Source organism: Micromesistius poutassou (assembly GCF_964030765.1).
Source record: "Micromesistius poutassou genome assembly, chromosome: 23".
Taxonomy (NCBI): Eukaryota; Metazoa; Chordata; class Actinopteri; order Gadiformes; family Gadidae; genus Micromesistius; species Micromesistius poutassou.
This window is the reverse complement of record NC_140293.1, coordinates 5060726-5072793: the sequence shown is the minus strand read 5'-3', so window position 1 is coordinate 5072793 and position 12068 is coordinate 5060726. Positions and strand designations below refer to the sequence as shown.

The 12068-nt window shown below is 50.1% G+C and overlaps 3 protein-coding genes across 3 annotated transcripts in view; 1 reads left to right on the top strand and 2 right to left on the bottom strand.

Annotated features, from left to right (window-relative positions):
• Window positions 1–57: 57 nt before the first annotated feature.
• Window positions 58–2781, top strand: LOC311368569 (claudin domain-containing protein 1-like). The gene is made up of 4 exons (XM_084487364.1): window positions 58–860; window positions 965–1072; window positions 1340–1477; window positions 2541–2781. Exons 1-4 carry the CDS (start codon window positions 566–568, stop codon window positions 2759–2761), a joined length of 762 nt encoding a protein of 253 aa, XP_084343490.1. The 5' UTR covers window positions 58–565; the 3' UTR covers window positions 2762–2781.
• Window positions 2782–4060: 1279 nt separating this feature from the next.
• On the bottom strand, window positions 4061–7289 carry LOC311368568 (N-acyl-aromatic-L-amino acid amidohydrolase (carboxylate-forming) B-like). Its single transcript, XM_084487363.1, has 7 exons — window positions 7194–7289; window positions 6497–6775; window positions 5780–5975; window positions 5507–5600; window positions 5267–5374; window positions 4813–4925; window positions 4061–4506 (listed from the first exon to the last, which is right to left on the bottom strand). Exons 2-7 carry the CDS (start codon window positions 6763–6765, stop codon window positions 4255–4257), a joined length of 1032 nt encoding a protein of 343 aa, XP_084343489.1. The 5' UTR covers window positions 6766–6775; window positions 7194–7289; the 3' UTR covers window positions 4061–4254.
• Window positions 7290–10500: 3211 nt separating this feature from the next.
• LOC311368727 (oxysterol-binding protein 1-like) overlaps window positions 10501–12068 on the bottom strand; it is a 9662-nt gene continuing 8094 nt past the window's right edge. The window contains exons 12-14 of the mRNA XM_084487514.1: window positions 11752–11990; window positions 10978–11016; window positions 10501–10730 (exon numbers count right to left, since the gene is read on the bottom strand). Coding sequence (XP_084343640.1) covers window positions 10588–10730; window positions 10978–11016; window positions 11752–11990 — 421 coding nt within the window. The 3' untranslated portion in view covers window positions 10501–10587. The remainder of the gene's footprint in view (window positions 10731–10977; window positions 11017–11751; window positions 11991–12068) is intronic.

Genomic DNA, 12068 nt, shown 5'->3' with positions numbered 1-12068 from the left:
CAAGCCCTGTTGCCTCTCGTACTACTACTGTGGTGGGGCTGTAATCGAACCGACATAATCGCGGCGTAATTCGGACCAGCACATGCCGATGTTGGCCTATATATATACATAGTTAATTCTTCAAATACCATCCAAATTGTATTTTTTTTTTAGGCGCGTTTGCCGCAGCGGCGGCAGAAGCGCGGCCATCTGCGGCCCCAGCGGCTAACGGCTGAAGTGGGGCAGGGGGGACAGATGGCTCGGCCGAGCTGCGCCACAGGTCCCCAATGATCAGTCAGTGTGGACACCAGCGCTGAAGGCGGGTAACAAGACCGTTACTCGTGTCTCAGTCATAGCACAGCGAACAGCTTAGATAATAGATACATCATTACTTTCGTGTTTTTTTTACACACGCGCGGAAGGAAGGGGTTCGGGGATATCTTTAAGTCGGGGCTGTTTTGGAGGGGACTGCGATGGGAAAACCCACGTCCACTTGATCCACTCAAAGCCCGCGCAGTCGCCCGCTCCACATCCCTCTTAATCCCCCCCGCCGCCCTGTTTGCGTTTTATCGCGGGTGGGTAAACAATGGTGGACAACCGCTACGCCACGGCGCTGGTGATCAGCGGCGTGCTGAGCGCCCTGGCCACGGTGTACCTGGCCGTGGCGGTGGGCACGCAGCACTGGTACCAGTACTCGAGCCCCGGGGCGCGCGGCGAGGCCAACGTGTCCGACCTGCGCTCCATGCACGAAGAGTTCAAGGACGGGGAGTTCGACGAGAAGATGTACAGCGACACGCTGTTCCGCCTCAACGGGACCCTGGGCCTTTGGTGGCGCTGCGTCCTGGTGCCGGAGGGAGCGCACTGGCACAAGGAGCCGCAAGGTACTACCCCCCGCTATCCCCAGACTCACTGCTCACACACCTGCACCAAATCCACGGCCACACTTGTGTCTCATATTTAAGCTCTGATTATCGTGTCATTTCAGATATTAAGCTGGTGATGGAGTGTCGGAGCTTCACGTTGTCTCAGCAGTTCACCCCCAAGTACAAAGAGCCCGGGAACCACAACAGCGGCGAGGATATGTTGCGCACCTGTACGTATTCAATTCAGAGCAACTTTATTGTCCTCGTACTGTAGATGCACATGCATACAACAACAGCATTGTGCTGTCCCGGGTACAGTGCTCGTTCGGGAATTAAGTGCGAGTTAAAATGAGTTCTTAAGTAATTCAAGTGTCACCTGCTGCCTCTCCATGGAACATTATGCACCATTATTTACACACTCATGTGTCTAATTTACTGTGTGTGTGTGTGTGTGTGTGTGTGTGTGTGTGTGTGTGTGTGTGTGTGTGTGTGTGTAGACCTATGGAGGTGTCAGTTCCTGCTGCCTCTCGTGTCCCTCGGACTGGTGGTGCTGGCCGGTCTGATCGGGTTCTGTGCTTGTCTGTGTCGGAGTCTCTCCCCCACCCTGGGCTTAGGGGTGCTCCACCTCTTGGCCGGTAAGCCTGCACAACAACGTCACACCTGCGCAGGTGTCTGGCTTGTCAATGACGTGGTGGCGTTGATATGAGTTCATGGTAAATGGGGAGAGAGAGAAGTTTCTAGAGATAATCTGCAATTTAAAAAGTGTAGTGTGCCGCTGAATCACAAATAGATCCAAAAGATAAGATTTTTTGATAGCCAAAAAAAACACAGCATTATTTTAAATCTTTGGGTAGCTGAAACTGTGCTGTCCCTATGACGACAATGACCATATTTGGTCCTGTGTTAAAGGCTCAGACTTTCACCGAGTTTTCCACCCCACCACCTCCCTTACCCCACCTACCCCACAACCACCCCCTTCCCCCACAACCTCCACCACCTACCCCACCACTACAACCTCCACCCCTTCCACCACCTATCCCACCACCACCACAACCCGTTCCACCTACCCCACCACCACCACCACCACAACCTCAACCCATTCCACCACCTACCCCACAACCTCCACCCCTTCCACCTACCCCACAACCTCCACCCCTTCCATCTATCCCACCACCTACCCCGTCACCACCACCTCCACCCCCACCCACCACCTACTCCCCCACCACCACCACAACCTCAACCTATTCCACCACCTACCCCACCACCACAACCTCCACCCCTTCCACCTACCCCACAACCTCCACCCCTTCCATCTATCCCACCACCTACCCCGTCACCACCACCTCCACCCCATCCACCACCACCACAACCTCAACCTATCCCACCATCTACCCCACCACCACAACCTCCACCCCTTCCACCTACCCCACCACCACAACCTCCACCCCTTCCATCTATCCCACCACCTACCCCGTCACCACCACCTCCACCCCATCCACCACCTACTCCCTCACCACCACCACCACAACCTCAACCTATTCCACCACCTACCCCACCACCACAACCTCCACCCCTTCCATCTATCCCACCACCTACCCCCCACCAACCACCACCATAACCTCAACCTATCCCACCACCTCCACCCCATCCACCACCTACCCCACCGCAACCTCTTCAACCACAACCCCCACCCCCCAGGCCTGTGCACCCTGGCCACGGTGTGCTGCTTCCTGGCCGGCATGGACCTGCTGCACCGGGTGTCTGTGCTGCCGGACGGCGTGGACGGCTCTCTGGGCTGGTCCCTCTACCTGGCGCTCATCTCCTCCCCGCTGCACATGATGGCGGCCGCCCTGCTCATCTGGGCGGCGCGCAGCCACGGTCAGAACTACTACCGCATGACGGCTTACCGCGTGGCGTGAGCCCCCCCCCCCCCCTATGAGCACCTCGACGGGGGGTCCTCTGAGGTGAACCCCCCCTGGAGTACCTCCAGGGGGGACCTCACTTTGTTTTGTAATTATTATTCTTGGTATATTATTTGTATTATTCTTGGTATTTTGAGCGCTGTTTTGGACCTTGTTTACGATCCTATACTAATTCGGAGTTAGATAGATTTGCTTTATTGAGCTTGCTTCTGGTGTGCTAAAGCAAGTTGACAGTATGGTTGTTATAATAATATGAATTATATATACTGTATATTATATTGTTATTAGACCTACTGGGTCTGGGTTAAGTATAGGATTAATTGTCCTCGCGGGGATCTAGATCGATCGATCTAGTAAGGTAACATCTAGGGGTGTTCTGGAAATAAATAAAGGGAAATATTTTTCATGGGGAATCAGTCTATCTGCTTCAGATTCAGTACAGCTGTGGTCAGTATTGGTTTCTACCTCCACCTTCGTTTTGATATTGCTTTTGTATTATTGACTGATAGGATGATATCGTCTGTTTTGATAAAGTCGTGATCTACTATTATATGTTCAGTGATTCGTTACTCCCATTTCAATTATTTAAATGCTTCTTTCCTAAATATTAATAAGTCTTTATTTAACCCAATATTTTTTTCATTTTGGTAAATTATGTTTAACAGTTAAATCATTTATTTATATATATATTTATATATATATAATATGTCTGTCTTGTTTTGATATATTTCAGATTTCAATTCGAGTGTACTTTTGCAAGCTTTGGAGAATTTGTATTTCCTCAAGTGGCAGGGAGAGTTTTAAGCTCCATGAATGTATTTCAAACGCCAAAAAAAGATAAATTACTGTTTGTTACTTTATCATTAAGTTTACTTTTCTTGGGTTATATGCCAGTTATTGCAGTTAATATAAAACACAAGTTAACAAAAGCGTTGAGAAAGTGTTGCCTTCACAGATGCTTATGGTCGACATTTATTAGTTGGAAGCTTGTGTCTGAAAGTAAGTGCAGTGCACGTTGTGAGGCAGGATATTGCTTTCATCCAATGAAACTGATTCCCACGGTTAGTGGTTCTGACAACATGCTATGAGTTGGGATGAATCAGTTGTAAATTAAAAAATAAATAGCTTGTAGTATAAATTGCATAGTCCCCTTTAAAGAAACAAGTTGCATTTTGACTTCAGGCAAATCGTTGAACTTGGCTTCAGTGTGGCATAGACGTTGGGCAAATTAGACTGAAATATTTTTTGGAAATGTGCAGTGATACGATCTCCACTTCTGGGCTTGTGCGTGCGTGTGTGCGCATGTATGTATGAGCAGATTGAACACACTTGCGATGCTGTTTCAATAAAAAAATAAAAAAATACAATACACAAAAACGTTCTTGTTTTGGTTTATTGCTGCCGCTTCAGCCAACACCGCCATGTCGTCTTCGCCCGTGAGGCTCGGTGGCGACAGTGCCGCTTCACCCCCCTTAGAGTCAGTCATTGGGCTAGTCCTCTTCCTCTTCCTCCTCCTCAGACGTACCTGGGTCCACTCTGTGCTCCAGGCCGCTCTTCATCTGCACCGTGGGGATCTCCACGCTCCGCCGCCGGGCCAGGGAGAGGGCGATGCCCTTCTCGTAGTAAGCACACTCGTTGATGAAGAAGGCGTACAGGGGCTCGGGCCCCTGGTAGCGCAAGGTGGCCCCCGAGAAGGTCTCGAACAGGGGGTCATTCGGACGGAGGAGGCAGAAGTCTTGGTCCTGTGAGGAAGGAGAGGGGGGTGGGGGGGGAGTCGATGAATTAGTGCCTGAGGATTTGAGTTTGAATTTGAGTTCAAAGGCATTAAAAGGCGTAACGCTCAATCCCGATCCGAATCCCGAGATGCAATCTTATCATCGGTCGGGTCCCGTCTCGTGCCTCGATGGTTTACACGGTCGGAAATCAGATGCCTCGTCGGACGTCAAACCGCGGATGAAAGCGGCCGTCGTCCGCAGACATCCGACTCACTTCACCGGCCCACTTAAGAATATCTTATCATTTATTGACGACCGCCAAGCACACGGCACCTGCAGTTCAGGATGGATGGCTGCCATGATGTTGTGCGTGTGCCGTTCTCTGGGGTAGTCGATAGCGCTGACCATGGTGTAAACCTCCACCGAACCCCCCGCAAAGACGGTACCTCAAAGAGGAAAAACACACGTCAACAAGCTTGAATCTGAACCATCGAGAAGAGAAACATGCATAATTGGTGAAGTTTTTATGATAGATTGAGATACAGGAAGGTACGGGAGATAGCGGGGAGGACATGCAGCAAAGGACCACAGGCAGGAATTGAACCCGGATCGCTGCGATCAGGACTGAGCCCTAATGGTACGCACTCTGTCCAGTGCCGCAATGGCGCCCGCAATGTTTACTTTTTTACTATTATCGGACTGTCTCGAACGTGAATGGCCATCATTTGAATGGACTCTCGGCCGGAGATATTGATATAAAACAGTAACAGTGATCAACGGAGTATACCTGAGTTGAAGAGACGGACCCAATCCAACATCAGCTCCACCCCGGTCTTCATGTACGTGTAGATGTTGGATCTCACGACCCCATGGGGCTGCGGGCCGATCTCCAGCGCTTCAAAACAAAGAACCAATCAGCACGCCAGCACGGGGTCGCGTTAGGCCCGACCACGTCCGACCACATCCCGGGCCCCGCAGGGGGAGACACTAATGAATGAGTGAAATGAAACCCGCTTTGCTCTCTCACCAAATCCATGCTTGCCTAGCGAGTCAAGGGAGTATGCTTCTCTGCAGGGGAGATCAAAGTGGATATATCTAACTGGTACATCGGACATATGGTGCTGAAACACAGAATAGGACTTTCACTTGAGCAGATGAACAAACCGTGATAGATTTATCTGGAATAAATCGTACAAAAAATGTAATGAAAAAAATATATACAATTAAAAGGAAGATCCTTAGGGACAGGGAAAGCCTTTAACCCTTTGTCCCGACGTCAGACGGATTTAAATGTGCTTGCCTGTAAATACTTGAATATGTGCAGGCAGATCCAGTCAGTGTCAGAGTAGGCGATGACACACACGCCCATGTTGGCCGTGGTGTTGTGGAGGTCACACACCAGGTCCACGGCTTGCGGGGTTCCCTTGGGGCCCAGCAGAATGTTCAGCTCCTGGGAGCGGACGATCTCATAGGGGGTCCGGTCTGACACCGCACTACTGCAATGAAATAAACAAACCAAAACAATTAAAAAAAACAAAAACGAGCTTAACCTTTAAGTAACTATAATAATTAGGGATACAATCTACAACCATTTATGAATTTGTCTCATTCTCACTGTACTCTTGCTGTAGTCCTGCGTCATATCGCATAGGCCGCCTCCATTTTGGAAGCATTGGACTGATAGTTGTTAGTTAAGTTTTTTTGGTCATTGTTTAGTCATTAATCATAAGAAAAATTGTCATTGTGGGAAGAGTGTCTGAAAGTGCTGCTACGGTGTTTCTCATGCGAGACCTGGCGAAACAAAGTTTATTAGCTGAGGTTAAAGTAGGCTATATTGTACATGTACAGTAGGCTAACATTAGGCTACTACCGCGCGCTTGAGTCCTCTCAAAATGGCGGCGTTTTGCCCACAAAAAAAATCCCATGATGCAATCCGATGTACAAGCCCTTTAAATACAGTAGTCATGAATCAATAATTAATTAATGAATCCCCTCCGGGGCTCGTGTGGGGGCTTACCTGAGGTTCGCGCGCGTGAAGCAGCGGTTCAGGTCCGTCTCGGTGTAGCGGCGACACTGCTGGACCGCGCGCGGGTTCGTCAAGATGTTCGCCACCGACATCACGCCGACATCTTCATCCTCTTCTTCGTCATCATCATCATCGACCCTCTGCTGCTTCTCCTTCAGCCGCTCGCGCACCACGTGCACCCCCGACAGCTCGTTTCCGTGCGTCCCACCGCACACCGCCACGCGGGACAACGCCGGCAAATACACCCTCTCGCGCTCCATCGTAGGCCTACTGCGATGATGCGGACGCGCGGAAGAAGGAAAAAAAAAAAAAAAAAAAAAAAAGAGGGGATCAACTTCGGAGTAGCCCTGTTTTAAATAAATTACACGGTTTGATTGACAGCGCTCAGTTCAATTCAGGCCCGAACATTCGTAGCATGTATTTTCTTTCTTTCTTTAAAAGTTTTAATTGTAGAAAGTTGTTGTAGATCTGGAAAGCGGTCAGGACCAGGCCTACATCAACGAGCCCCCCCCAATGAGCGCGTCTAGAACATAGTTGTAGTAGGCCCGGGGGGGCGCCCCGTCCCGCTGACACATGCGCGTTGTTCCCGGGCTTTCTCGTGTCATGCGTCGAGCGTGCTGGAGCGTGTGTGTGTGCGTGTGTGTGTGTGTGTGTGTGTGTGTGTGTGTGGCGTCATGCAAAAACAAACCTCGGCCGCCTCGCAGTCGCTCCTCGACAACACGAGCAGCTGGAGGAGCTCGCCCCAACTCAGGCGTCTCCCTCAACTCTTTGGGACCCCCCCCCCCTCCACACACACACACACACACACACACACACACACACACACACACACACACACACACACACACACACACACACACACACACACACACACACACACACACACACACACACACACACACACACACACACACACACACACACACACACACACACACACACACACACACACACACACACACACACACACACACACACACACACACACACACACACACACACACACACACACACCATCCCGAGTCCGCAGTGCTGTGCGGTCGCTTTCCACCACCGGTCGCGCAGGATGCGTCCGGTTCGATAACGAATGACGAGGCATTCTGAACAACGCAGAGACCCCTTTCCCCCGACACACACTTCGACCAGCGTCTTGTTTTCCGTCTCCGCACACTTCTCCGCGCCCCCACCCCCACCACACACACACTTTACTTCCACGCCGGACCTCAGAAGCTTTCATGCGGTTCGTGAGTCAGCGTTTTCACATCGCCCCCCCCCCCCCCCCCCCACTCACAGCTCAGTAATGTACAGCAGATTTTTCTTGCTATGTTGCGTGTTGCTCCTGTTTTACTGTACGGCCTATACGTGTCTGCCCCCGCCCCCCCCCCCCCCCGTTGTACACTCGTTAAACCCCATACCCTCATACCGCATACAACCCTATGGGGGGGGGGGGGGGGGCTCTCTGTTTTGGGCGCAGTGCAATGTATAGGAGGGAAGGTTCCAGCAATGAGCCCCTTTCACGAGAACAACGCAGGTTAAAAATGAAATAGGTTGGCCTCACTGCGGGAGGAGAGAGAGCGCGCGCACACACACACACACACACACACACACACACACACACACACGCAATGCGCCATCACATAAGTGTTATCGGGACGAAAAACAAGTGTAGCTCGTTATAAGTTATGAGTCATTAGGCAGGCCTGTCCCTGCTATTATTAGGCGTCATGAGATACGACTGTGTTTACTGCCATTACATTTTTATGACACAGTCATAAAAGCATATGCTCAACTTCTAGTCAGATATTGCATTTCAAATACATACCACACACAGACGTCACTTACTGGTTATAATACACCATAATAAACATGACTTTTCCTTTGGCGCAGGGATAATCAACATTGTACATGAAACAAATCATTATAAGGGGAGACTTACAAGTAGAATAGTTCTCTTTTGTGATTTTATTGTCAACATTTTACATGTTCCCATCAATGTTGCACAGATTGAACTGGAACAAAAAAAACAACTTACATTTCTACAGGATTTGGCAAACAACCTTCAATTTGTGTTATCCGTTAATAACAATGTAAAACACAGTCAAACAAAATTGAAGATCAGAGTACGAAAAGCATTATTTTCTGATATACCAGCAGGTGTTTATAGCAAAGTCACTTTCTCGAGTCAAAATACTGAAGATCATGTGTACACTTCCATATAGAAAGTTCTGGAAACTCCCTTTTTTTGTGAAAACGCAGACATTCCTCTGCAGAGGAACTATCAGACAAGAATGAGCTACCGTACAATTAGAGTTGAATATGACCATTTTCTATACATTTATAAAATCATAGTTATTTTCAATGGTTTTTTAAAGTCTTTGTTTCTTTATTCACTTCATTAAGTACACTTAAACAAAATTACTCACACACACAGTATATCCCATATCTTTTCTTTTTTTTGGTGTTCAAGACACACACATTTTGCATATGTACGAAATCGCCAGAGCATTCGGATGTGTGTGTAGTTAGTTATTTTTTTTTATTGTATTTCACAGATGCATTTAAAACTTGTTCATTCTGCTCTTGCTTGGGTCCTTTTAGACTGTCCAAGCACTCGCCTGGCTTTTAAAAGGAATCTATTCGGTCAATGTATTTGACACACACACACACACACACACACACACACACACACACACACACACACACACACACACACACACACACACACACACACACACACACACACACACACACACACACACACACACTTCTAGTGTAAAATGGCATTTCATTCAAACCTCATTCAATCCTCTCTTAATAATTTCCTCTTTGCGATAAAATGCCAGTGCTGCAGCCAACTCTATTCCTAATTTTGTTCTCTCTTATAATATAATATTCAACATGAATATCTTCACCCCAACCAAACAAACCAACCAACAGACATTCTGGCCCATCTTATCCGTCCTCTCGTAAACAAACAAAAACAAATGCGCGGGACAAATTGTTTCTAAGGCAAACCCCCCGCAGAAAGAAAGAGAGAGAGAGAGAGAGAGAGAGAGAGAGAGAGAGAGAGAGAGAGAGAGAGAGAGAGACGGTTAACCAGTACGGATGAATGTTCAGATTCTTGTAGAGTACGCTGCCTGGAGAAGGTAAAAAAAAAAAAAAAAAAGAACAGAAAAGATGGAAGACCGACCCATAAACCTTCATTATTTTTTGCTTTCATCAGGAGACAAAATCATTAAGAATAACAAAATAACAAACAAAGAGACGCCCGCTGCAATAGTCACGAAGGCCACCAATTAATGTCTTTTAGTCAATTACTGAACTACAGTCTCTCCCCCCGGACGGCCCTACCGGCCTTGAGGGGGAGGGGGAGAATACTACACTGATTACAATGGAGGGTCAGCGGAGGGGGAGGGGGCGCATGGCATGGGAGGAGTATGGATGACCTATTTCAGGACGTGCTCCTCCCCCCTCGCCAGCGGCGCCATCATACTGGCTGCCCGGCGGGGGGGGGGGGGGGGCCAGAGGGGATTTAGATCAGATATGAAGCGCAGCACAACTTGCCGCCGCCACCACCACCACCACCACCACCACCACCACCAGCAGCAGCAGCAGCACCACCACCGCAACGTTGTGGTGCCATGTTTTCACAGACAAGGACACCAGGACCCACTCCTAGGACAGAGGTGATGGGGTCAGGACCCACTCCTAGGACAGAGGTGATGGGGTCAGGACCCACTCCTAGGACAGAGGTGATGGGGTCAGGACCCACTCCTAGGACAGGGGTGATGGGGTCAGGACCCACTCCTAGGACAGGGGTGATGGGGTCAGGACCCACTCCTAGGACAGGGGTGATGGGAGTCAGGGGGTAAGGGTCAGGGGGGGGATTTGGCGTGTTGAAGAGATGAGGACCAGACATGAACCCGGGGGGGGGGGGGGGCTCCTCAAGCTCTCCTAGAACAGAGAGCTGCCTTTTGGGGGGGGGGGGGGGGGGGTGGAGTGGAGGCGACTGGTTGCGGTGGTAGTGTGAGAGTGGGCGGGGGGGTCCGGCGGCGGTGGTCGTCTTGGCGGCGGTGGAGGGTCTAGAAGATGTCTCCGCAGCCCTCCCAGGTGCCCTGGTCCTTGGCCTCCCAGTAGCCGCCCTTGTAGATGTGCACGGGCTCGCCGGTGACGGGGTCGTCGCAGCGGTCGAACCATAGAGCCTTGTGGCTGTCGTGCGGAACGCCTGATTGGAAATGGCAAGAAACGCAAATGCAGAAAAGTTAATTCAAAGGTTTGAATGGATTACAAACGCACAAGCACAACGACACAAAAATGGAAAGACACAATAGACGCATTAAATAAAAAAGGAGAAGGGGAGGGTTGGTGTTGTTGCTAGGAGACCACCAGGGTGACAGGAATGGCAATTAAAAAGGTGGTGGGGTCAGGGGAGGGAGGGGGGGGATATTGGAGGAAAAAGAAGGGATACTTGCTTTTCAGAGCAGGGTCAGTACAGAGGTCCTCCTCGACAGCTTTTGGGAGAAAAGGAGGAGGGGGGGGGGGGGGATATCGATTTTTACACCGTTCAAATGTTGCTGATGACGGTAGAAAGGAACACACACACATCAACAATGAACCCAGAAGGAGCAGAGCAGAGGGGGTTAGGCACGTCGGAGGCCACGGAGGAAATAATCAAATTTTGCAATTATTTAACATTAACATTATTCCGATTTAGTCCGCCGGGTAGGTTGATGGACTGATCTATCCAGCACACATCTAGGGTGGACACGCCCACTTTCTGCCCCTTACGACGTCATAAGGGGCAGATTTCCAAAACGGCTCGTGACGGCCAACCACAGCACACCTGGTGGCGTGTCATGGCACCTTTAAAATTGTAATTGTGAAAGAAAAAATTAAATACGAATCTTGCTGATCTCCAGTCAGTAACAAATCCAAAAAACCAAAAACAAAAAAAAAAAAACTTTTTTTTTTGTTCAATTAATCGCAGTCTTGGCGATGTGCAAATGGAGTTCTATTACAACACTCTGTCAGCTTGGATGTGATTCGTCGTCCAGCCCTAGACGCAGTCCTCAGTGGCCGTTCTCGTCGCTACAACACCAACAGTGACATCGCCGCACCTAGCAGCACTCCACCGACTAAGCAAACGGCAAATCCCGTCGACAGCCGGACCCTCTGTCCCCACAACCCCACGCCTTGAAAAAATAAATAAAAACGGCGGGGTCCGGCAGCGGTTTCTCCGCCCTCACCTCCTTCCTCCGACGGGCCGGCGGCGCGCAGGCTGACGGCCTCGCGCTCGCGCTCGCGGCGCACGCTGCGCTGCTTCTCCTCCAGCCGCTGCTTCTCGGCGTTGGCCTCGTCCCAGCGGCCCGCCTCCATCAGCCGCTGGTCGGGGCGCTGCCGGCTGTCGGTGGGCGCCACGCCCTCCTCCGCCTCGTTCAGCGTCAGTGCCAGCTCCGTGAAGAAGTACATGGTCTCCGCCCGCTCGCTGTACGGGGGGGGGGTGGAGGTTCGTTTAGGTGTGTGTGTTGGTTTGTGTCGTTTTGTAGGCGTGTGTATGTGTGTA